The 22,632-nt window shown below is 45.2% G+C and overlaps 2 protein-coding genes across 5 annotated transcripts; both read right to left on the minus strand.

The window, feature by feature from the left end:
- Window positions 1–987: 987 nt before the first annotated feature.
- Window positions 988–21,629, minus strand: LOC124064764 (zinc finger protein 239-like). 4 transcript variants are annotated; one of them, XM_046399517.1, is made up of 4 exons: window positions 21,492–21,629; window positions 19,422–19,544; window positions 8,756–8,835; window positions 988–3,793 (listed from the first exon to the last, which is right to left on the minus strand). In XM_046399517.1, exons 3-4 carry the CDS (start codon window positions 8,766–8,768, stop codon window positions 2,697–2,699), a joined length of 1,110 nt encoding a protein of 369 aa, XP_046255473.1. In that variant the 5' UTR covers window positions 8,769–8,835; window positions 19,422–19,544; window positions 21,492–21,629; the 3' UTR covers window positions 988–2,696. The 4 variants fall into 4 exon arrangements, with proteins under 4 accessions (XP_046255473.1, XP_046255454.1, XP_046255464.1 ...); XM_046399498.1 differs by having other exon boundaries at window positions 988–3,791; window positions 8,751–8,835; XM_046399508.1 differs by lacking the exons at window positions 19,422–19,544; window positions 21,492–21,629 and adding an exon at window positions 15,806–15,908 and having other exon boundaries at window positions 988–3,791; window positions 8,751–8,835.
- Window positions 10,288–13,071, minus strand: LOC124064762. The gene has a single exon (XM_046399482.1). It carries the CDS (start codon window positions 12,614–12,616, stop codon window positions 10,409–10,411), a length of 2,208 nt encoding a protein of 735 aa, XP_046255438.1. The 5' UTR covers window positions 12,617–13,071; the 3' UTR covers window positions 10,288–10,408.
- Window positions 21,630–22,632: the final 1,003 nt, after the last annotated feature.

Below are 22,632 nucleotides of genomic sequence, written 5' to 3' on the forward strand. Positions count from 1 at the left end.
GAATTTCAACATAATCTTGGTATCAAAATAAAGCCAAGAAACAATCAAAGGATTTATTGGTTATACACTGTATCATGTAATCAGACTTAATTTTTTGAACATCTGTCTCTAACCCTGAGGATACAGTGATAAAAAAAAAATGATCTCTGAGCTGCTGAGCTGAACATCTGCACTCAGAACAGTAGTAATATGGTTTTGGACACAACCTGGTAATATTGATAATATATGATAATATTCACTATATCTTTTTTGTCTGTAGGACTAAGAAAAATGGCCACTGGTCTCATTCTGGTCACCCCACTGAAATTTGCATGGAAATAAAGTCAGCTCTGTTATCAACAGGCACATATGAGATGAACTGGAAGTTGCCTATTATCCTCAACAACAATAAAAATGTAAAACTTTTGTTCTTCATTTTTTTATGAAACCAATTAGAAGTTTTTTTAAACACACATACAAGACATTTATCTCAGATGTTATGATAAAATTTGTTAAAATCCATGTCAGTGAGCACTTGGCTTTCCTGTTGTGTTTCCCATTTTATTTCGTATTGTTGTCCCTGAGTATATTTAAGCTGTACTCAGTCTGTCTGTCTTTGCCAGTTCATTGTGTACCTTTAGGTCATTTGCTCCAGTGTTTTGCCTTTCTGTTTTTTTGGACTTTTGCTTGCCTCGTGACATTGCCTCTACTCAACCCTTAGGATTTGTTCTTGATTTGTGGTTGGGTTCTACTCTCTGTGATCAGCCAGAGATTATACTTGGCATCCTTTGCAAAGGTAATCTAGCCATTTGAAAGGCTTATCAATATTTGGATTAAACAACATCATTATTGATGTGCTTTTGACTGGTCACAATGAAACTCCACACTAATACACTCTAATACACACTAAAAGCACACTAAAAGCACACTACAAAGCAGTCAAACTTCCTACAACCCTGATTCCAACAATGTGGTGATGGTGTAAAACATAAAATAAGACAAAATGTAAACATTTGCAAACAAATTGTTTACCAACAAGTTTTACATTACCAAGCCCATGTAGTAATATCTTTTGCACATTCACATTTTACAAGTAGTGACCTTTGCCATCGAGGATGTCTCTTTCATAACCAAGACGACACTATTGTTACCAATTAACATTGTTTACCTGGCCCGCACAGCACAGGTCCCAGGATTATTTTTTTCATTGCTTTGACAAATTAATTATAATCAATTCAGATTGATGTACAAGTTGAGACCAACACCAGACTTTAATACAACCATTTCTTAACATTAGTAGTGTAAATGGTAAATGAACTGTACTCATATAGCGGGTGTTCATATGTTCTTTGTATATTGGTAAAAATTTTTCATCCTCCATAGTATCACCAGTCCAATATACACTACATACAAAGTAGTAATTATGAGTGTACTGTTTTCACTGCTAGCATTCTGCATGTGGATTATTTGCAACTGATAACATGATAACAGTTTTTCAATCCAGCTATCAATTAAAATTTGTCTTGTTTCAAATGTTTCCAATTGTAAGTGTAAGTTGCATTTTAGAACGACCATGATCAACAACAGTCTATTAAAACAACTACATAGTGCTATCCAAAAAGAGACAGGGTAAACAAATTAAACATGCAGTGGGTTGGACAAAACAAAAGCATCGGGATAACATACTTTCCACTTCCATCTATTCTTTAATATATTACATAACTTTGAATATAGGAGACCAAAAAGATTGACAATAATCCCAAAACTAGACTTCACACATATCCATTACTGCATTTAACTTCAATGCATTCAAATAAACATTGTAGAGATTCATGATATGGATTTTTTCCAGTCAATTACCTATTCGAATGGGGCTGTTTCAGGGGTTGGGCCAGGACCCCTACTTGCAGTGAAGAGAAATCTTAATGCTTCAACATACAACAACATTTTGGACAATGCTATACTTTGTGACAACAATTTCAGGAAATGCTTTATTTATTCTAGCATGAGTGTGCCGCTGTTCACAATGAAAAGTTCTTAAAGACTTGGCCAGATGAGTTTGGTGTGGAAGAACTTGACTGGCCCGCCAAAGTCCTGACCTCAACCCCATCAAACTGGAATGGAGATTGTGAGCCAGGCCTTTTCGTCCAACATCAGAGCCTGACCTCACTATTACTGTACTGCATGAATGGGCAAAAATTGTCAATGGAAGCAATTTGACGTTGCATCACTGCAAGAAAAATATTTTAGCTTCCTGTCTGTGATGCTGCAAGAGGTGTTTCAATGAGTCTACAGGATCCCAATGTATTCTCAGAATATGAGCACGTGTGACTGGTTGACAAAGGTTATGAAAACCAGCCTTAACAGGGACACTGGGGGTAAACCCTTGTGCTCACACTAAAAAAATGCCACCTTTGGAATCATCAGGTTCTTTCTGTGTCTCAGTGGTTCAAGTTCCATATTCTTGTTCCTAGAGGTGTAGTTAAGAATACGTTTGGTGACATATATGCTACATTTTTCTTTATGTCCTTGGGAAAGACTGAATCTAACAATGTGCCTATTCTAAAAACGCAGTTATTACATATATATCCAAAACCAGACAAGTCTTACTCCTCTGCTGTCCAAAAACTATTAAAACAACACTGAGTCACACCCTTGCATGGGGTAACACCTTTCTTCATTAGCATGAACATGCACTGTGTGATTTATTTTAATGGTTATTGTTGGTTGTCATTTGGTGTATCTGCTGAGCAGCTAAACTGTACTTCTTTGCTACAAAGGGTCAAACTCTCTTCATCTATTTCAACACAGCGGTGCTTCTTTAGGGATTGTGATCGGGTAAAAAGTCTCTTACACTGTGAACACCAGTATGGTTTCTCTCCAGTGTGGACACGCAGATGTCTGCTGTAACTATATGAACTGTTGAAACATTTGCCACATTGGTCACATTTATATGGTTGCTCTCCAGTGTGGATACGAAGGTGGCGCACGTAGTTGCTTAGCCGACCAAAACCTTTCCCACATTCTTTGCACTGGTATGGCTTCTCACCAGTATGGGTATGCACATGTTGTTTATATGTTTTTGAAATAGAGAAACTTTTGTCACATAGTTCACAGCGGAATGGTTTTTCTCCAGTGTGGATACGCATGTGTGATTTGTAATTACCTAGCTGAGAGAAACTCCTCCCACACTGGTCACAGCAGTATGGTTTCTCTCCTGTGTGGACACGCAAGTGTATTTTATAGCTACTCAAGTCACTGAAACTCTTGTCACATCGGTCACACTCATATGGTTTTTCTCCAGTGTGATTACGCAGATGCAGACTGAAATGCCCTGACTGAGTGAAACTCTTTCCGCAAAAGTCACACTGATATGGCTTTTCTCCACTGTGGCTAAGCTGGTGCCGCTTGTATGAACTTAAAAAACTAAAACTCTTCGGACACTGGTCACAGCAGTATGGTTTCTCTCCTGTGTGTACACGCATGTGTATCTTGTAAATACTAAAGTAAATGAAAGTCTTTTCACACTGGTCACACTGGTATGGTCCAGTATGATCACGCAAGTGTTTTCTGTATAAACTCTGACTGCTGAAATTCCTTCCACACTGGTCACAGCAGTATGGTGTTTCTTCAGCATGTGTATGCAAGTGTAGCTTGTATGCACTTTGTTGGCTGAAACTGCTGTCACACTGTCCGCAGTGGTACAGTCTCTCTGCAGTGTGAGTGAGTTCGTGTCTTCTTAGACTACAGATCCGACTGAAAGACTTCTGACACTTCTGACATTGAGTTCTGCTCACATCGGTCTGTTTCACCTGAGAAAAACAGTAACAAAAACTTGATCAAATACTGCTACCCATGCAACTGGACATCACTACAGAATTGACTTTACTGGCCAAGTGCACATACAACAAGGTTTCTCCCAAAAAAGTTGTTGGGCTCAGGGGCAAGTGTCTTTTGATGGTGGCTTGTAGTCTACAGATGTGAAATGCCATAGCTTAGAACCAACTATTTGTATCCAAATTGCTCACTGAAGTAACAGCTTTATAAAAGGAACTTCAATCACACAGTTCCATTGTAAATGGCTTAACTTCAGTTCATTGAATTTAGTCTCACGAAACTTTAAAAATAGAGCAGGTCTAGGAAAAACTGGCAACAGTAAAACTGTCTTTTACAGGCAAAAACCTCAGAGCAGACCTGGGCTCGAGGTCGTGGTGGAGGTGGAGGCCATCTGCATTGACCAATTAGGTTGAGAGAAAGAGACATGTGGTGTACAGCAACTACAGTAACTTAAAAAATACTATGACTAATAATGACAATAATAATCATAATAATAATAAGGAAATATGGCTAATAATAGTGGTAGTTGGCCCCAGGGAGGTCCACAGCAGGAGGTCAAACAAAGATCCATGGAAACCTGTAAGAGAAGAAAGCACAAAAACTCTGGGGAAGATGAAAGTTAGCACCATGTAATAACAGGACATGAATTTGAGAGGGGAGAGAGAAGCTTCGTCTATCATGGGAAATCCCCCTGGTCGTTCTCTGCATTTTTATGTTTTAAAAAAAGGTGTTCTTGAGTTACAGAAGTGAAAGAAGGCAGTCCATGAAATTACTTTTATGTGTGAGTTAAAGAACATATTCTGATCAAAAATAACTTCCAGATTCCTTACAGTGGCCAAGATCCCTTTAGTGTCATTTTCTCTCCCTTTTCTTTCTTCAATAACCCACCGTGTAGGTGGGTTATTAAACACTGTAGACACTCACGACCATCTGAGCGTAGAGATCACATGGTAGCATAACTCAGATTTGCTCTATCTCCTTGATGAGCACATGCTAAAACCAGTTCCCCACTCTCTGTTCAAAACCTCACCATCACTCACGCGACACCTCATCCGCCATCTTTGTCCTCTCTGGTAGAATAGTTGCTTGCTCAACCGTAGTTCATGACATATCATTCATATAGTTCATTTTTATTAATTGGAAGGACTGTTGATTGTTAATTGATATTACTTTTGTTAATAAATTAACAAAATTTAATTCATTATAGCTTTGTTATATAATTTGTTATAGCTTTACTCGTTGTTGTCGTTGTTTGTGATTATTTGCATATTGATGTGAGAACTGCTGGATTCTGACAGCTAGTGCTTGGATTCTACCCTTCACTGTTCACCTGGTTAGTGTTAATATCTCTCAGATATTGACATTTCTCAGTGAACACCGGATTGAGAATGCCTTTCCAGTTTGTTTATTGGCCTGTAATTAACCATATTTGTTAATCATTTTATGACTATCAATGATTAACTTTGATAATTAATAAACTACTAACTCTACTACTACAAATCTGCTCCTACATGTGCTGTCCTGTTTTTGGTTAGTCAGTTCTCCAGATCAAATTCTCTATTCAGACCAAAATCAAAATTAAGATAAGCACAGGAACAGGTAGCATAAAAAAAGAAAATAGCATAGAAATTATGCTGTTTTAAATACTAAAATATACAAAATCATACATACAAGTATAATGTATAGATAATAATGTAATATAATGTAGACTGTTGAGTTGTACAGTCTAACAGCAGTGGGAATGAAGGACCTGCGGTAGCTCCTTCCTACACTGAGGGTGTAGCAGTCTGCTGCTGAAGGAGCTGTTGAGAGCCTCCACTGTCTGATGCAGAGAGTGAGAGCTGTTGTCCATGATGGATGTCAGCTTGGCTAACATCCTCCTCTCACCCACCTCCTCCAGTCCAGTGGGCAGCCCAGGATCTAGGTTGCCTTCCTGACCAATTCAGTCTCTTCCTGTGCCGGTCATTGCTGCCCATTCTCCCACAGACCACAGCGTAGTGAATAGCTAGAGGCTACCACAGAATCATAAAATGTGTGTAGCAGGGGCCTGCATACTCCAAAGGACCTCAGTCTCCTCAGAAGGTGGAGGCGACTTTGGTCCGTCTTGTACAAGGCATCGGTGTTACAGTATGTGACCAGTCCAATTTATTGTTGAGGTAACTGTCCACCATCTCAATGTCCTGGATGTTCACTGGTATATGTGGTAGTGTCCTTCTCCAGAAGTGAATGACTTCTCCAGAAGTCAATCACCATGTCCTTCATTTTTCTGGTGTTCATTCCCCTCAGACACACAGCCAACAATGGCTGAGTCATCAGAGAATTCTGGAGGTGACATCTGCTGGTCTTGTAGGTGAATCCACAGTGCAAAGGGTGAAGAGGAAAGGTGAGAGCACTATTCCCTGGGGGGTGCCCATGCTGCATACCACCACCTCGGACACACGGTTACGCAGTCACGCATACCGTAGCCTGTTGTTGAGGTAGTCGGTGATACAAGCAGCCAAATGTCCATCTACTCCTGCTCTCTCCAGCTTTCCTCTCCGTAGCACCGGTTGAATTTTGTTGAATGCGATTCTTACAGTTCTCCGGGCACTCTCCTGGTGAATCAGTGCCCGGTGCAGCAGATAGATGACAGCGTCATACACCCCAGTGTTTGGCCTGTAGGAAAACTGCAGCATGTCCATCGCTGTGTTCACCACAGAACGAAGGTGGCTGAGGATGAGTCTCTCCATCCGCCTTGTCAAGGTGACAGGCCTGTAGTGGTTTGGCTCCTTGTGGTGTGCAGTCTTAGGAACAAGAACCTATGTAGTCTGGGGCTGATCCTGTCCTGCAGCTTTTCTGTGCTATGGTGTGGCTTGAGGGGGGGTCTGGTGAGGATGATATCAGTCTGTGGTCTCCACTGCTGTTAAACAGTCTGACTGCAGTGGGCACAAAGGCAACTGAGCGTCTAAATTGCTCCGTCCTGCTCTTGGGCTTAACTGATTAGGATTTGTCATACTTTCATTTATTTGTGGCTAGGAATGGGTATCGAAACCAAGTATCAAATAGGCCCTGGTGCTAAATTTATAAGACTAGAGAACTGATAAGCTCTGACGTTATCAGTTTTCTTCCTTTATTATTCCTGCATAAAAGTTATCGTGACCATTTTATCTCACCAAATCTGTTTCTGATTAACACACTTGTCTATGATACATTTTTTTGCTGTCACTCACATGGTAGCACCGAGCAGCACACACGCAGTAAACAGAACTAAACAGTCAAAGGTGTAGTTAAACTTCACCAGAGTGGATGCCGACAATGCTTGTTGTTTTCCCAAGTCTAACAAATCTTTCACCTGTTAAGATAGAAACATGAAGAACCTGTCTACACATCTGGCAAAAATACAATTAAGTTGCCAACACAATGTAGCCCACACATAACTAAATGATGGGTTAACAATTAAAGGTATGCATTAGTCTGATGGCTGTTATGCGGGCACTTTTCAAGTCAATCTGCAATGGTCAGTGTGTATTCTGAACTGTCACTCAGAAATTCAAAAAGTCAGACAGAATCTGAAATTTACCTATTTAAAGATTTTACAACTTTCTTGTTAAAATTACAGCAACAATGAAGCAACACACTCCTCCCTCTACTACTGCTGGTCCGAGCCAAAGACAAGCCCAAAGTCCCTTCATAATGGCAGATAGTGGGAATTTATTTATATAGAGCATGTGAGAAAATAATTCTGTTAATTTGTTTGTTCTTGCTTCATTTTTTCTCTTACAAAATATCACAAAGAGCCTATTAGAGTAAAAATAATAGTGCCAGACCAATAAGCAGCATTAGTAAGAGAAGCAGTACATGTAAAATCTAAATGAGAGTGAGAGTACATCCTTCTTTATGGGGGCTTGCCACAATATCACCATCGTGCACCACATATTAATTTTCTATTTTTGTAAATGTGCACCCTCTGAGAGAATGATGTCATCCATGGTCAATTAAGTACAGTGAACCCTCGCTATATCACGCTTCACTTATCGCAGCTTCGCGTTTGTTTTTTTTTACAGTGCTTATATTTTCCGCGCTTTTTTTTACAGTGCATTGTGCTCTGAATCCTAATTGGCTTCGGGGCTTTACTGTATAGAAGTGAAAAAGTTGATATTGTTGATATTGACAACTACCCATAACGATGTTCTTCTCTCGGGGAAAGACTCCTGCGCAGCCTTCAGTGGAAAAAGACGCTACAGCGCAGCGGAGTCAGGACGAAGAGGCACAGCTGGACGGACTGTGAAATACGCGTATCTCCTTGGCCGCGTATCTCCTAGGCCTGAAAACAAGTTTTGATGTTTTGTTTCATTCTATAGTACAATATTGCATTGTAAAATAATAGTAAAAATAAAGATATCTACTTCGCGGATTTCACTTATCGCGGGTTATTTTTGGAACGCAACCCCCGCGATAAACGAGGGTTCACTGTAATGGAAAATCTCCTGCTTGTGAAAAAAAATCCAAATCGAGAGCTTGAGTCCTGTGAACTGGGGGAAGGGGACATCTGTATATCAAGCTTGTTCTGTCGCAGATGCTGAATCGAATTGGGAGTTGGAGGACTTGGAGGCCAGGTCAATGCTTTGGGCTTTGTGTCATATTCCTCAAGTTGATCCTAAGCAGTTTTTGTGGGTAGGCAGGGTGCACTGTCCTGCTATTCAAGTGACAATGAAATTGGTGGGGTGGGGGCTTGGTCTCCACAGTATTTAGGTGAACGGTACATATCAAACAAACAATCACATAAAAGCCAAGACCCAATGTCTCCCAGAAGAACACCGCTTTATAATAAGATGACTAATGATATTCACTTCACTTATCAGTGGAGTTAAGGTGTAATTTGGTCAGTAAATTTGGTTAAGAAAAATTTATCTATTTATATCTATTATCTATCAAATTTTGGAGCCTGATCTCACCTCTTCTGATGAACTCATTTCAGCGGCTTATCAACGAAAGTTAACGTCCTCCAGTTGCTTTTCTTCCTGTCAGCACGTTTCAGCTCTGAAATCATCAAATAACAGACTGGTCAGAGCAAGAACTCCCAATAAGATAACAATAATAATGCAGTTAAAAGTGACTGTAGACACCTTGGCAGAGATCAATATTCAATCAATACTCAAAAATACACTCAGCTAACAGCTGTTAGGAAAACCTAGCTAAAACTTTAGGTTATTTGCATAACCCCGGTTCTCTGATTAATATGAGTGAGATGTCTCACTATGGGATGCACGCCTCGCTGCAGACCTCAGAAGCATCAATCTCATTACGCCAATCCTGATTGGCTGGTGAAACGTGTCCGTCCGCCCCAGGTAGTACCATCTACCTTAAATAGTTCATGCGGACGGCAACACGTTATTCAAAATAAGCACCTCTTCTCACTCGCCCAAGCAAGAAGGGTTGTCTGGTGAGACATCTCACTCATATTAATCAGAGAACCGGGGTTATGCAAATAACCTAAAGTTCTCTTTCATAATATTTCGCTCGATGTCTCACTATGGGATATGGTTGCTCCCGTATTGCCAGACAAGCTTATCAAGTGTCCACCAACCCACAGGGAAAAATACTCTGTTCCAATCAGGACAACAAAACCGCTCGTGCCACGCACGGAGCAGAGACGTCCAACATATAGAAACGGACAAAAGTGAGAGGCGAGGACCAACTCGCCGCAGCACAGATGTCCTGAACAGAAACTCCCCTGAATAAGGCCCAGGATGCGGCCATGCCACGAGTCGAGTGCGCTCGCAGGCCCACAGGTGACTGCAAACCCTGACTCGTATAAGCCAAAGCAATCGCCTCCACCACCCAGTGGGACAGACGCTGCTTTGTGACAGGTTTCCCCTTATGAGGGTTAGCCCAGGAGACGAACAGCTGTTCGCTCCTCCTGACACCCCTCGTCCTCTCCATGTATGTGCGCACTGCACGGACTGGACATAACGCATGCGACCGCTGCTCACCTGGTGGGGTAGCAAAAGCCACAAGGTCAATAGGAGAGCATGAGCCCACCACCTTAGGCACAAAAGCCGGGTTGGGCTTCAAAATCATCCTCACATCCCCAGGAAAGAGCTGGGTGCAAGAGGGATGCACCGAAAGCGCATGTATGTCACTAACCCGTTTAGCCGAAGCCAGAGCCAGCAATAACACTGTCTTGAGAGACACGTGTTTCAAGTCTGCCCCCTCCAGTGGCTCAAAGGGGGGCCCTTAAGCCCCTCCAAAACCACAGCCAGATCCCATGGTGGTACCAGCGGTCTGGACACGGGGAGAAGCCTGCGCGCTCCCTTCATAAAACGGCAAACCAGCGGATGCTGGCTCGCTGTTTTCTTCCCAAACCCCACATGACAAGCGGCGATAGCCGCCAAGTACACTTTAACTGTGGAGAATGCTTTCCGTTTGTCAATCAGGTCCTGCAAGAATGACAAAATCACTCCTACCGGACACTGAAAAGGAATGTGGCCGTTTTTATGACACCACCCCTCAAACACTCTCCACTTACAGTCATACAGAGACCTAGTGGAGGAGGCTCGAGCACTTTGTATGGTGGAAATCACCCGCTGTGAAAGACCCACAGCTGACAGATTTAGCCACTCAGGGGCCAAGCCCACAGTGCCAGGCGTTCCGGGTGCGGGTGGAAAACAGTCCCTCCCCCCTGCGATAGCAGGTCCCTGCGCAGCGGGAGCTGCCAGGGCTGAGCGCACATCAACTGATATATCTCCGCTAGCCAGTGCATCGCAGGCCAATGCGGAGCTATCAAAATCAGCGCGTGGCCGTGCTCTCTCACTCTGGACAGAGTGGGTGGTATCAGGGCCAGGGGGGGGAATGCGTACAGACGCTCGTGCGGCCAGACGTGCGCTAGTGCGTCTACCCCGAGAGGAGCATCCGCGCTGCGCAGAGAGTAAAACAGCGCGCACTGCGCGTTGTCTCTCGACGCGAACAGATCCACCACGGCCCGACCGAAACGAGCCCATATCTGTTCCACAATATCCGGGTGTAGAGTCCACTCCCCGTATACTGGCGCGCCCCTGGACAACAGGTCCGCTCCCGTGTTCAGGACTCCCGGGACGTGCGTCGCTCTCAGCGAGAGGAGACGACCGCAGCTCCACAGGATCAGTCTGCGTGCCAGCATGTGTAACTGACGGGAGCGTAATCCCCCCTGACGGTTGATATACGCCACCGTCGTCGTATTGTCCGTTCTCACCAGGACATGATGACCCATAAGAGACGGAAGAAAATGTTTCAGGGAGAGGAACACCGCTGAAAGTTCCAGAAAATTTATGTGAGAGCGACGGAGGCTCACACTCCAGCGGCCCCTCACAGACCGACCCTCGTGAATGCCGCCCCAACCCGTCAGGCTGGCGTCCGTAGTGACCACCTTCCTGGACAGGACGGAACCCATAGGCACGCCGCGGGTCAGAAAGGACGGAGCTCGCCAGTGGCGCAGCGTCCTGGCGCACTCCGGTGTGATCAGCACTCTCCGTGCGCCATGACGCACGGGATCTAGCCCGCATGAGGCCACCCAAAGCTGGAATTCCCTCATGTGGAGCCGACCCAGATGGACTACGTGAATGGCAGACGCCATCAGCCCGAGTAACCGAAGACATAATCTGAACTGAACAGATTTGCCTGGATGAAAGAGCGCTAGACATGCCCTGAAAACTTTCACTCGGTCCGCCGAGAGGCGCGCTGTGAAAGTCACCGAGTCCAGAGATAAACCCAGAAAGATTATGCTCTGTGTCGGAGACAACATGCTCTTTTCCGAGTTTATAACAAAACCCAGATCGGACAGGTGTCGTATGAGAATACGCGTGTGCGTCCTGGCCTCCTGCTCCGACTGAGCTAGCAGCAGCCAGTCGTCCAGGTATGTGGCCAAGCGGATGCCCTGCCGTCTCAGCGGGGCTATCGCCGCTTCCGTGCACCGCACAAACACCCTGGGACTCAAAGACAGACCGAAAGGGAGCACGCGGTACTCGTAACAGATCCCCTGGAAAGCAAACCTCAGATACTTTCTGTGGGGAGGATAAATCGGGATGTGGAAATACGCGTCTTTCAGATCGACAGAAGTGAACCAATCGCTCTGACGCACAAGACGCAACAGGGATGCGTGCGTTAGCATCCTGAACTTGTATTTCCTGAGATGTCTGTTCAGAGCACGTAGATCCAGGATAGGGCGAATACCGCTCCCCCCCCGTTTGGGGACCAGAAAATACCTGGAGTAAAAACCGCTCTGACACTGTGCGGGAGGTACGACACAAATTGCTCCTTTGTTCAACAGTGAGACGATTTCCTCCTGTAAAACGCGAGCTGACTCTCCCTGAGCCTGGGAGTGTATTATACCGGCGAAGCGCGGGGGAACAGCGGCAAACTGCAGCCTGTATCCCCTCGAGATCGTCTTTAACACCCAGGGTGGGGCTGCGAACGCGGCCCATCTCTCCCATTTGGAGGAGAGAGTGGATGCATATCGCAGCTTCTCCAGCATAAGAGGCTCCAGCCGCGGTGCGGTGGTGCCCTCTGCTGGAGGAACAGTGACATGGCTCCCGGGTGTCGCTGAACATTTCTGCCCGGGAGGACAGCGCAGCGGCGGGGCCGACACTTCCCCCGCCCCGGGGAAAACCGTGGCTTCTCGCCGAGGCGGGACAGCGGGTGCCACCACCGCGCTGTTCATTTTGGGTTCGACATTTTGTTTTTGTTTTTTATTAGCTGCGCCCTCGGCACTCGGCCTGGATGCGGCAGCGGGACACATTTTATTTTCTCTGGGAAAAGATGTGTGATTGTGCGTGCTTGTGGACATGAGGGAACTGAACTTTCTGCCGTCAAATGTCCGTGTCTCCCGGATAACTCTGGCACGGTCCGTGGCAGCCGGGAGATGGGGGCGTGGTGGGCCCGGAGCACGCTGAAAAGCCGAACTGGCGGAGCTAGTGAACGAGGAACAGCTAGCTGCATCACCGGTGGAGAGAGAGGTGTATCAGGCCGCTCTCTTCTTTTTCCTGACCTGGTCGAGGGCAGCTCGCGCGGGCTGAGCCGGCGGAGCTGTGACCGGGGTTGCGGATTTCCTGGGCCAGCTGGTCCGACCGGGCGGGAGGGTCGGGGCGAGCTGAGGTTTCGGCTGCTTAGGGATTTTAAACTGCGAAACCTGGGAAGCAGCCTGCGCTAGACTTTTACGCTGCGCAGGTGGCGAGGGAGCTGGGGGTTTACGTGGGAGACAAAGCCGGAGAGCTTCATCCTCTTTCTTCTTGGCTTCACACCGCCGTTGCATGGAGTGCAACGCGGAACCAAAAATCCCCTCCGGGACAACGGGCATATCCAGGATGTCATCCTTCTCCCGGTCTGACAGGTTGGTGAGGTTGAGCCACCGTGCACGTTCCTGCAGAACCATAGTCCCCAGCGCCTTTCCCGTGGCCCGGACCGCGCAGCGTTGGACGCGGAGACACAAGTCAGTGATGACCGGGATCTCCTCCCACGCAGCTGGGTCCTGAGTTTGCCCAAAATCCTCGCATAACTCAGCCTGATAAGCCGTGAGCAGGGAGAGGACATTGAGCGCTCTGGTTGAAACCGCTACCGCCTTGTACGCCTTTTCAGTCAGGGCTGACTGAAAACGGTCGGACTTGGACGGCAGGCTGGGACTCCTGGAGGACAACGCCGACAGCTGAGGGTGAAGGTGCGCTGCGACGAGTGGCTCCATCGGAGGCATGCGGAGCAGACCCAGGCTCTCCATCGCCTCACAGTCGAGGGACGAGGCCCCGGGAATCGGGCTCCTACTGCTGTAAGGGCGGTCTCTCCATGAGCACGCGACCTCATCCAGCAGTTCTGGGAAGACGGGGACAAGTTGCTTTGTCGCGCTCTTGGCCAAGGGCAATTTCTTCCCTTCGTAGCGGGATCTGGAGGTCTCAGCTACGACAGCAGGCCAGGGGATGGACAGCCGGGCAGCAGCGCGTTTGCACACGTCGAGCATGTCCGAGCTGGGGAGGGGAGAAGCTGGTGTGCTGCTCTCATCTCTATCCCGAGAGGCGACGGAAGTCGCGGGCTTTGCAGCCCGAACCGGAGTCATGAAGATGTCGTCCTCGTCTTCATCCTCTGATATGAGGGGCACTGAGGCGCCATCTTCATCGTCCCCATAGTCCAACAACAGGACGTCATCCTCCTGCGGGGGGTCCGCTAGGTCGAGCCGGGAGCCCCAGCTGACGCTATCCTCAGATGCCGCCGCCGCGACCTCCCTCTCCTTTCCGCCCTCGACGGCGGCGCCGTCGGAAGGGAGATAGGGGTCATGTCCAGACAAGCTAGCCTGGCGGGCTAGCCGTCTGCGGAGACTCTTAGTCGTGAACACCGCACAGTGTTGACACGAGCCGGGGACGTCGATAGCCAGCCGGGCATGTTCCAGCCCTAGGCAGCTCGAGCAGACCTGGTGTGGGTCCCTGCTCGATATCTTATTCCCACAGAGACAGGGACGGGCCTCAGAGTCTCCGTGTCCTCTGGTGTGAGGGGTTCTAGCCTCCATTCCTCACGAGCTGGTGTGCAGGCAGGGAGTAGAGGTGGGTAGCTGGTGTGCTACTCTGAAGAAAAACCGAGGGAATAGCTGGTGTGCTAGCGCTCGGAAACTTGAACAGCCGTGGTGGGGCGTCCAGGACAGTGCTAACCAGACCGTGGTGGGGCGAGGAAAGCACAGAAGAGCGATCTGGTGTGACCGCCGAAGCAAATAAAATGTCCAAAGCTAGGTAGCGCCCGGCGACAGAGGCTAAATAAGATCCGTCTGTGGACAGTTAAGCTAGCTAGCCCAGGACACGAGATATGCTCCGAGTGAGAAGAGGTGTTTGAATAACGTGTTGCCGTCCGCATGAACTATTTAAGGTAGATGGTACTACCTGGGGCGGACGGACACGTTTCACCAGCCAATCAGGATTGGCGTAATGAGATTGATGCTTCTGAGGTCTGCAGCGAGGCGTGCATCCCATAGTGAGACATCGAGCGAAATATTATGAAAGAGAACTGCTGCAGTTTGATAAAACTGTTGTGCCATAAATTTAATGCTTACATGTTTGTTAATGGAAAATGTTTGTGTTCTGATCTGTTTAAACAGAGCATTGACGCAAGCATATGGTTAGTTTGGAGGCTGCATTTTGTTTGGCTGTCGAACTGTATGAGTATTATTCTGTTACCTTTATCCACTTAAAATAAATACCTCTACTGAAAGTTTAAGATATAATTAATTCCTCTCCTACCACAAAGTCACTAACAGGAAAGTAAATCTGTCCGTATTGTTGGATAATCAGTGGCTCTTTCATCACTGTCACGGAAAATCTTACTCCTATAAAGACAATAAACAGAAAATAAGCACCTGTCTCTGCTGAAACCATAAAACAGCTTTCCCCTAAAATTGAAAGGGCTTTGGGAGACATCAGTCCAATGAAAACCCCAGTCAGGCCAATACAAACTTTTTAACATCAAATATTCTTTCATTCTTTTATAATGAAATATTATTTAGCAATTAACAAGTCTGTTTCCAATTCTGTCTCTTTCTCCACACTGTCTGTATTTCATGAAGTTTAATGAAATTATCCTGGAAATTAAACTTGATAAGAGTTAGACTGGTCAGTCTAATACAGTTAGTTCGCCTGAATTACTGAACAGATATACAAAAGAGGAGAAGTGTAGACAATGCTATTTAAGTTGACAACTCCTTATGACACTATAAGTCAATATAAGCTTCCCCAAAAAGTAAACTGAATGCTGCAGGAACTGCTGCAGCTTGCATGTCCACAGAGACAGCTTTGCTGCTACAGCGCTGCTACTGCCAGCCATTTTTACATGAAGCTTCCCTTCAATAATGATAATGTGATGACTTTTTTTAACCTCGGTCATTTTTTTCATGTGTGAGGTAGGTGTAGGTACAGACATTGAAACTAGTTTAAAATGGGTATGATGTCGATATGACTAACAGATTGTTTTCATGTGTGTGACTTGTGTGTAAAAATACATGATATACCAAATCTCCAGAAGAGTCTGTCAAAGAGTGCGGTGTCGCTGATGCTGAGGGTTGAACCCCGATGCAGAGTCACACAGAGGCAGGGCAGGCAGGAGTTCAAAATAACAGTCTTTCTTTAATTTAACAAAAAAAAAAAAAAACCTCAAAAAGGATGTGTTGGATTTCTCCCCGGTGAATGAGAGAGTCATTTCCCTGCGCCTTCGGGTCGGGGATAGGTCGGCCCATAGGCTGAAACAACAGTGCAGAGTGCCCGGCTTTCTTGAAGTCCCTGGGAACCCTGAGTACTGGAAGGTGCTCCAGCCAGGGACTCCATAGTTCTACTGGAGGACTTCAATGCCCACATGGACGATGACAGTGACACCTGGAGGGGTGTAGTTGGGAGGAACGGCCTCCCCGATCTGAACCCGAGTGGTGTTCCGTTGTTGTACTTCTGTGCTAGCCACGGCTTGTCCATAACGAACACCATGTTCATGCTTAAGGGTGTCCATCAGTGCACGTGGCACCAGGACACCCTAGGCCGGAGGTCAATGATCGACTTCGTGGTCGTGTCATCTGACCTTTGGTCATATGTTTTGCACACTTGGTTGAAGAGAGGGGCAGAGCTGTCAATTGATCACCACCTGGTGGTGAGCTGGATTTGCTAGAGGACAAGGAAGCTGGACAGACTTGGCAGACCCAAACGTATTGTGAGCGTCTGCCAAGGTGGAACTCTCCATCAGGGGGGTCTTCAACTCACACCATTGCAGGTGACTTTAATAAGGCCAACTTAAAGACTGTACTCCCGAAGTTCACCATGTCAAGTGTTCCACAAGAAGGGAAAATACTCTGGAATTCTGCAGTGGAAATGTGACTGTGGACAAACATATCCGGTTTTTTCCAAACCAGAAACCCTGGATGACCAGCCAGCACATTCCTCAAGACCCACGACGCTGCCTTCAGGTCAGGCGACAGAGCTCTGTACAGAGTTGCTCGAGCCGAACTGAAAAGGGGAATAAGAAGAGCCAAGGCGGACCACAAAATGCGCATAGAGTCCCACCTGTCCAGCAACAACACGCAGGAGGTGTGGCGAGGCATACAAGACATCACAAACTTCAGAGGCTGTGATGCGTCAACAGCAGATCTGAGTGCGTCACTAACAGAGGAGCTAAATTTCTTCTTTGTCCGCTTTGACTCATCTCAGCAGCACTCGTCTGCTCCAGCCCTCCCACCACCCCCACCTGGCTTCTGCACCATTCCACTCACTGTACAGGAGCACGATGTCAGGAGGGTGCTCCTGGCAGTGAACACCAAGAAAGCTGCTGGCCCAGACAGAGTACCGGGCAAGGTGCTCAGGGCATGCGCCTATCGGCTCGCCCCCACCTTTACCAGGATCTTCAACTTTTCCCTGGCCCAGGCAGTCATCCCGCAATGCCTAAAATCAGCAACAATAATTCCCGTGCCAAAAAAGTCTCCCATCACCAGTCTGAATGATTACCGTCCCATGGCCCTCACTCTAGTAATCATGAAGTGTTTTGAGAGACTAGTTCTTCAACACATGAAGGACTACCTCCCCCCAGACTTCAACCCTCACCAGTTCGCATATCGTGTGAATTGATCCACAGAAGACGCCACTGCCATAGCCCTCCACTCTGCCCTGAACCACCTGGAGCAGCAGCAGAGCTATGTCCGGATGCTCTTTGTGGACTACAGTTCAGCTTTCAACACAATAATCCCAGACAGACTCACTGCAAAACTGGTCACTCTAGGCCTTCCTCCTCCCACATGTGCCTGGATTAAGGACTTCCTTCTAAACTGACCCCAGGCTGTGAGGCTTGGCCCCCACCTCTCCTCGACCCGCACGCTGAATATCGGCTCCCCACAGGCCTGTGTGCTGTGCACCTTCCTGTACTGCCTCTACACCCACGACTGCAGTCCGACCCACGACAACAACTTTATTGTCAAGTTTGCTGAAGACACTACAGTGGTCAGACTCATTTCAAAGGGTGATGAGGCAGCATACAGAGAAGGAGATCCGGAAGTTGACAACCTGGTGTTCAGAAAATATCCTCTCTCTGAACACCAAGAAAACTAAAGAGATCATCATTGACTCCAGGAAGCACAGCACCGACCCAGCCCCCCTTTACATCAACGGCGTGTGTGTAGAGAGGGTCCACACTTTAAGGTTTCTCTGCGTCCTCATCTCCAGTGACATCTCCTGGACAGAGAATACTACAGCAGTCATCAAGAAGGCTCAGCAGCGGCTACACTTCCTGAGAGTCCTCAGGAAGCACAATCTAAACTTCAACCTGCTGCTGACCTTCTACCGCTCATTTATTGAAAGCCTGCTGACATACTGTATCACAGTATGGTACTGGAGCTGCACCGTGGCAGACAGGGAGAGGCTCCAGAGATTGTAAAGGCAGGACAGAAGATCCTTGGCTGCCCTCTCCTCTCCCTGATGGGACATTAACACCTGCCTCAGTAGAGCCAAAACCATCAGCAAGGACAGTTCCCACCCTGGCTCTAACCTGTTTAACCTGCTGCCCTCAGGGAGGCGCTACAGGTGCATCAGGACAAGGATTAGATTCAAAAACAGTTTCTTTCCAAAAGCAATAACCACTTTGAATTCTCATATGCACTGATTCCATAGTCCATTCACCTCAACCACCAGTCTTGTACCTCCTGTGCAATACCTCTCTATGTGCAATATCCTGTTCATAATGTGCAATACATATATATATATATATACATATATATATATATATACATATATATATATACACACACAGGTAAAACATATTAGAGAGGAGAAAGCAATCAAGATAAACTAAAGAACTAAAGCAAAGCTACATGAAACAGACATACAGGGGAAGTGACGCTTTCAAAATATAACAGGACAAAAATCTGGAATATAACACATGGAAACAAATACACATGACAAGACAAACACGAAATATGACATGTGGACTATACAACAAAAGACAAGACATAACCAAAATTAACATGGAGCGACAGTGGGTTGTGTAGCCGCTCAAAAATGGGTTCCGAAATGAGAAGCAAGAGGTTCTCTGATAAACACATGCTGTTCGCACAGGCAGTGTTTCCAATGTTTCAAGGGTAGTCCACACAAAGAACAATAACTATAATGTTTATGTTCTGTGGCACAATTATCATAATAATATGATTCTGTAGAACAGGTGACTTACTTACTTACTTACTAACTTTGACTGACTGACTGACTTTTTGGTTCACTTCCAGGGGACAGCAGGGTAACTGTATATAACTCATATAATATTCAGCAGGCTGGATGGGAAACTTCGGTTGTGCAGATGTGTCCTACAGCCTGCCAGCTGACAATAAATGTTTTAAAAGAAACCTATCCAAATAATATGTAACATTAATATCAGTTGTCTTTGAGGTTGATAACTTTTGTGCATGACTTTTGCCCTCATTCATAATGTTCATCTCCAGGAAGAACACAGCAATCAGTGCACGTGGGGTAGACTTAACTCCCATCTTTGCATCATGAAGATGTGTTTTCTTGTGCATTCTTATCAAGTGATTCTGTTTCCTGTAACGTGACTCACATTAAGTTACACAACTCCCCAGTGGTAAAGTTGCCATTATAGAGCCATACCTGCCAATTCAAATCTTGACTGCAGTCCAAAGCCCTCTTACTCGTGGTGTTCAGTTATGAAAATTTCAGGTGGAAAGGAAGACAAACTGGACTGAGGAGGAGAACCTTGTGTTGTCACATCATCTGCCAGAAAAAAAAGTAATAATAAAATAAGTGATTCTGATGCAATCAAAGTGTCAATAAGAAGCAAGACAAGATGAAATGAAGATTTTCCAACACACTCTATTGTCATTTTCTGTATCAATGAGAAAACGCAAATACTTTTTAGAGGAGACAGGTAACAACTGAAGCTCTCTCAAGAGTGTTCTCTTATTTAGGAAAATGTTCTGATGATCCATGGAGTCTTAAAAATAAACTAAAACCTTATTTAATTAGTATTCAGGAGAGTTTTTTCCCACCAAAAAACAATCTTGAAACAGATCATTTGGACTATACTGGACGTTTAACAACTACAACCAAGGTACATTCCAAGCAGAAAATTTTATAATTGAAAAACCAACCACTCTTTACTCTCATTTAACAAAATATGTAATGGTAAATTACCTCTAATTTGCTAATTTGGCATTTGTGAACTGCAATTTCTCATTCTTTTTTGGCATCAATAGAGATAAATCTGTCATAAACCAACATCTGCAAACATATCAACTGTGCCAACTTATCCATTTCTAATAAAGGTGATAAACTGCCCAAATAAATACTATGGGAGATTAATTCAAACGCTTCATAACTAATTTAAGAATCAGTGTTGTGTTCACTGTTGGTGGGATGGCAAAGATTGTGCAACCCTGATTTTAACAAAACTCGGGACACTGTGTAAATCATTTGCTAATCTTTTTTTTTAACAGATACTGAATTGCACAAGGACAACATTGTACTGTATAAAGGGTGATACTATATGGGCTCGGGAAAACTTGGTAAGTGAAAATAGTTTTTTTGCAAATGCTTGCATTCTGTTTTTGTTTACATTTTACACAACATCAAAACTGTTTTAAAATGAGGTTCTCTCCTCTCCACTTTGGGCAGCTCTACCGTAGGTTAGCCCTCCTCACACACAAGGAGTGGAGCAGAGCAAGAGAGAGGCAGGTGACGAAAACAATACTTGATTTGACAACTTATTACAACATTATGTCATTATGTACTTTCTCTGTTCTGTTTAAGATGTTGTATGAATCTGGAAGCAGCAAAGACACTGAATACAACTTACAACCCAACTCAATTTTCTTTCATGACCCTAAAGAAATGTCAGTGTTTCCACAGATGGATATACAACTTTTTTCTGTCTGACAACCCAATATTCAGTTAGAATAATGTTTAAGTTGATATGCATTCTCCCTGTCTTCCTTCTCTTATTATGAATACTCTGGTTGTTATGTTTTTGTTTTGGTTAACAGCACAAAGAAGGAGAGTGAGCAGGATGGAATGAGTACAGAGAAAGAGAGAGAGCAAGAATCAGGTGAGTAGGAGGACCGGTAATCAAGATCACAACATTTTAATGCCAAGTCATCTACTGCTTTGCCAACAGTCATGACAGTGGACACAACATTTTCAGAAGACCAAGCAGTGCACTGGTGTATTGTTTTAAAATGTGAGTTCTCCCCAACCTTCTCTTACATTTATTTTCATCATAATAATTAATCATCCTTTGCTTTATGTAAGAGAGAGGGAAGTAGTAGGCGATAGCGAAGTCGGGGTTGTTATGGTGGGAAAACGGGAACCGCTAAAGTGACAGAAATGGATGCTAATCCTCCCTAAGAGTCAGCACCTACAATCGCCCCTGCACTACATCCACTTAATGCGTGACCCGTTTTATCACAGAACCCATCATATCTCAAGGGAAAATACTTATATATATATTATATATATATATATTCATCCACTCAATCACTTTATTCGTAGGTACCAATTCACACAACAAAAATATCCAGCCGCCTGGCATCACACACCTAAGCTAACAGGCAAATACAAACGCCAGCGAGGGTCCAGAACAACTCCGCCATTTTTACAATAGTTTACAGCTTACAGTGCGAACAATAACCATTAAGGCGGCTGCCAAGCAGATGTTGCATATACCTTTCGCTCTGCCACAGTCACTCCGTTGCAAATGCTGCAATAGTGCCACGCACAAAGTCAATATACCGCTGTCGTGATGAGGTCGTCTTCTTCTTCTTCTTCTACAAATTCTACTGATTCATCAGCATCTTCTTCTTCTTTTTCTTCGTCTTCTTCTTCTGATGTTTAATGGCAGTTGCAAAAGGACAACTTTTAGGTGTATTACCGCCACCTTCTGGACTGGAGGATGAAACAGACCTGACATGGCATAATTAATTTGAATTCTCCCGCTGATCCCCGTGCCCTCTCAAAACCTGAAAATTACTCTGAATCATCTGAATTCCTTTGCGGCAATTCTTTTAAATTTGGAGCCATCTGGTTCCTCTGGAGTTTGTTTTGAGTGTTTGTCTCTGTTGCTGATACCTTCAAGAAGAATCAACTTTTATTGGACATTGTAAGAATATTTCTCCTACTGTTTCCTGCACTCTGCAGTGTTCACAGTTACGTGAAGCATGCTTCTACGCAGTGTATAATGTGCTATTTTGGCCAGTATGACCAAATCTCATCCTTGATATGATGTCTTCTTCCTTTCTGCTTCAATTGCTTTCCCTGACTTCTACTTTATTTTGGATGCTGTAGAGGTGTAGACTTTACTCCCTAGATCCCACTTTATTCAGTTCAGTTTATTTATATAGTGGCAAATTAATCTCAACCAAACTTGTAAATTTAATTTTAAGGATAGAGAGACCCAACAAAGCCCCCATAAGCAAGCACTTGGAGGAAAAACTTCTTTTTAGAAGTTCAATCGAATGCAACTGGACTTAGTTATTTGTCTTTGAAGACGTTTCGGACTAGTCCCAGCCTAGTCAAGCGAGCATGAACTGATGAAGCCTCTTGGATGAGAGGTGAAACGTCTTCAAAGACAAATAACTAAGTCCAGTTGCATTCGATTGAATTTCCTTGAGATAACCATGACCTGGATGAATGAGAATATTCACAGGCTTCTTTTTAGAAGGCAGAAACCTCAGAGCAGACCCCAGCTTTAGGTGGGTGGTCATCTGCCTTGACTGGTTGGGTTATGAGAGAGACAGAAACAGAAAGAGAAAGAGAGGGAAAGAGAGAAGCAGAGAGACAGAGAGATAGGGAGAAAGAAAGAGAGACA

This window comes from Scatophagus argus, chromosome 2, assembly GCF_020382885.2.
Source record: "Scatophagus argus isolate fScaArg1 chromosome 2, fScaArg1.pri, whole genome shotgun sequence".
In the NCBI taxonomy this organism is placed as follows: domain Eukaryota; kingdom Metazoa; phylum Chordata; class Actinopteri; family Scatophagidae; genus Scatophagus; species Scatophagus argus.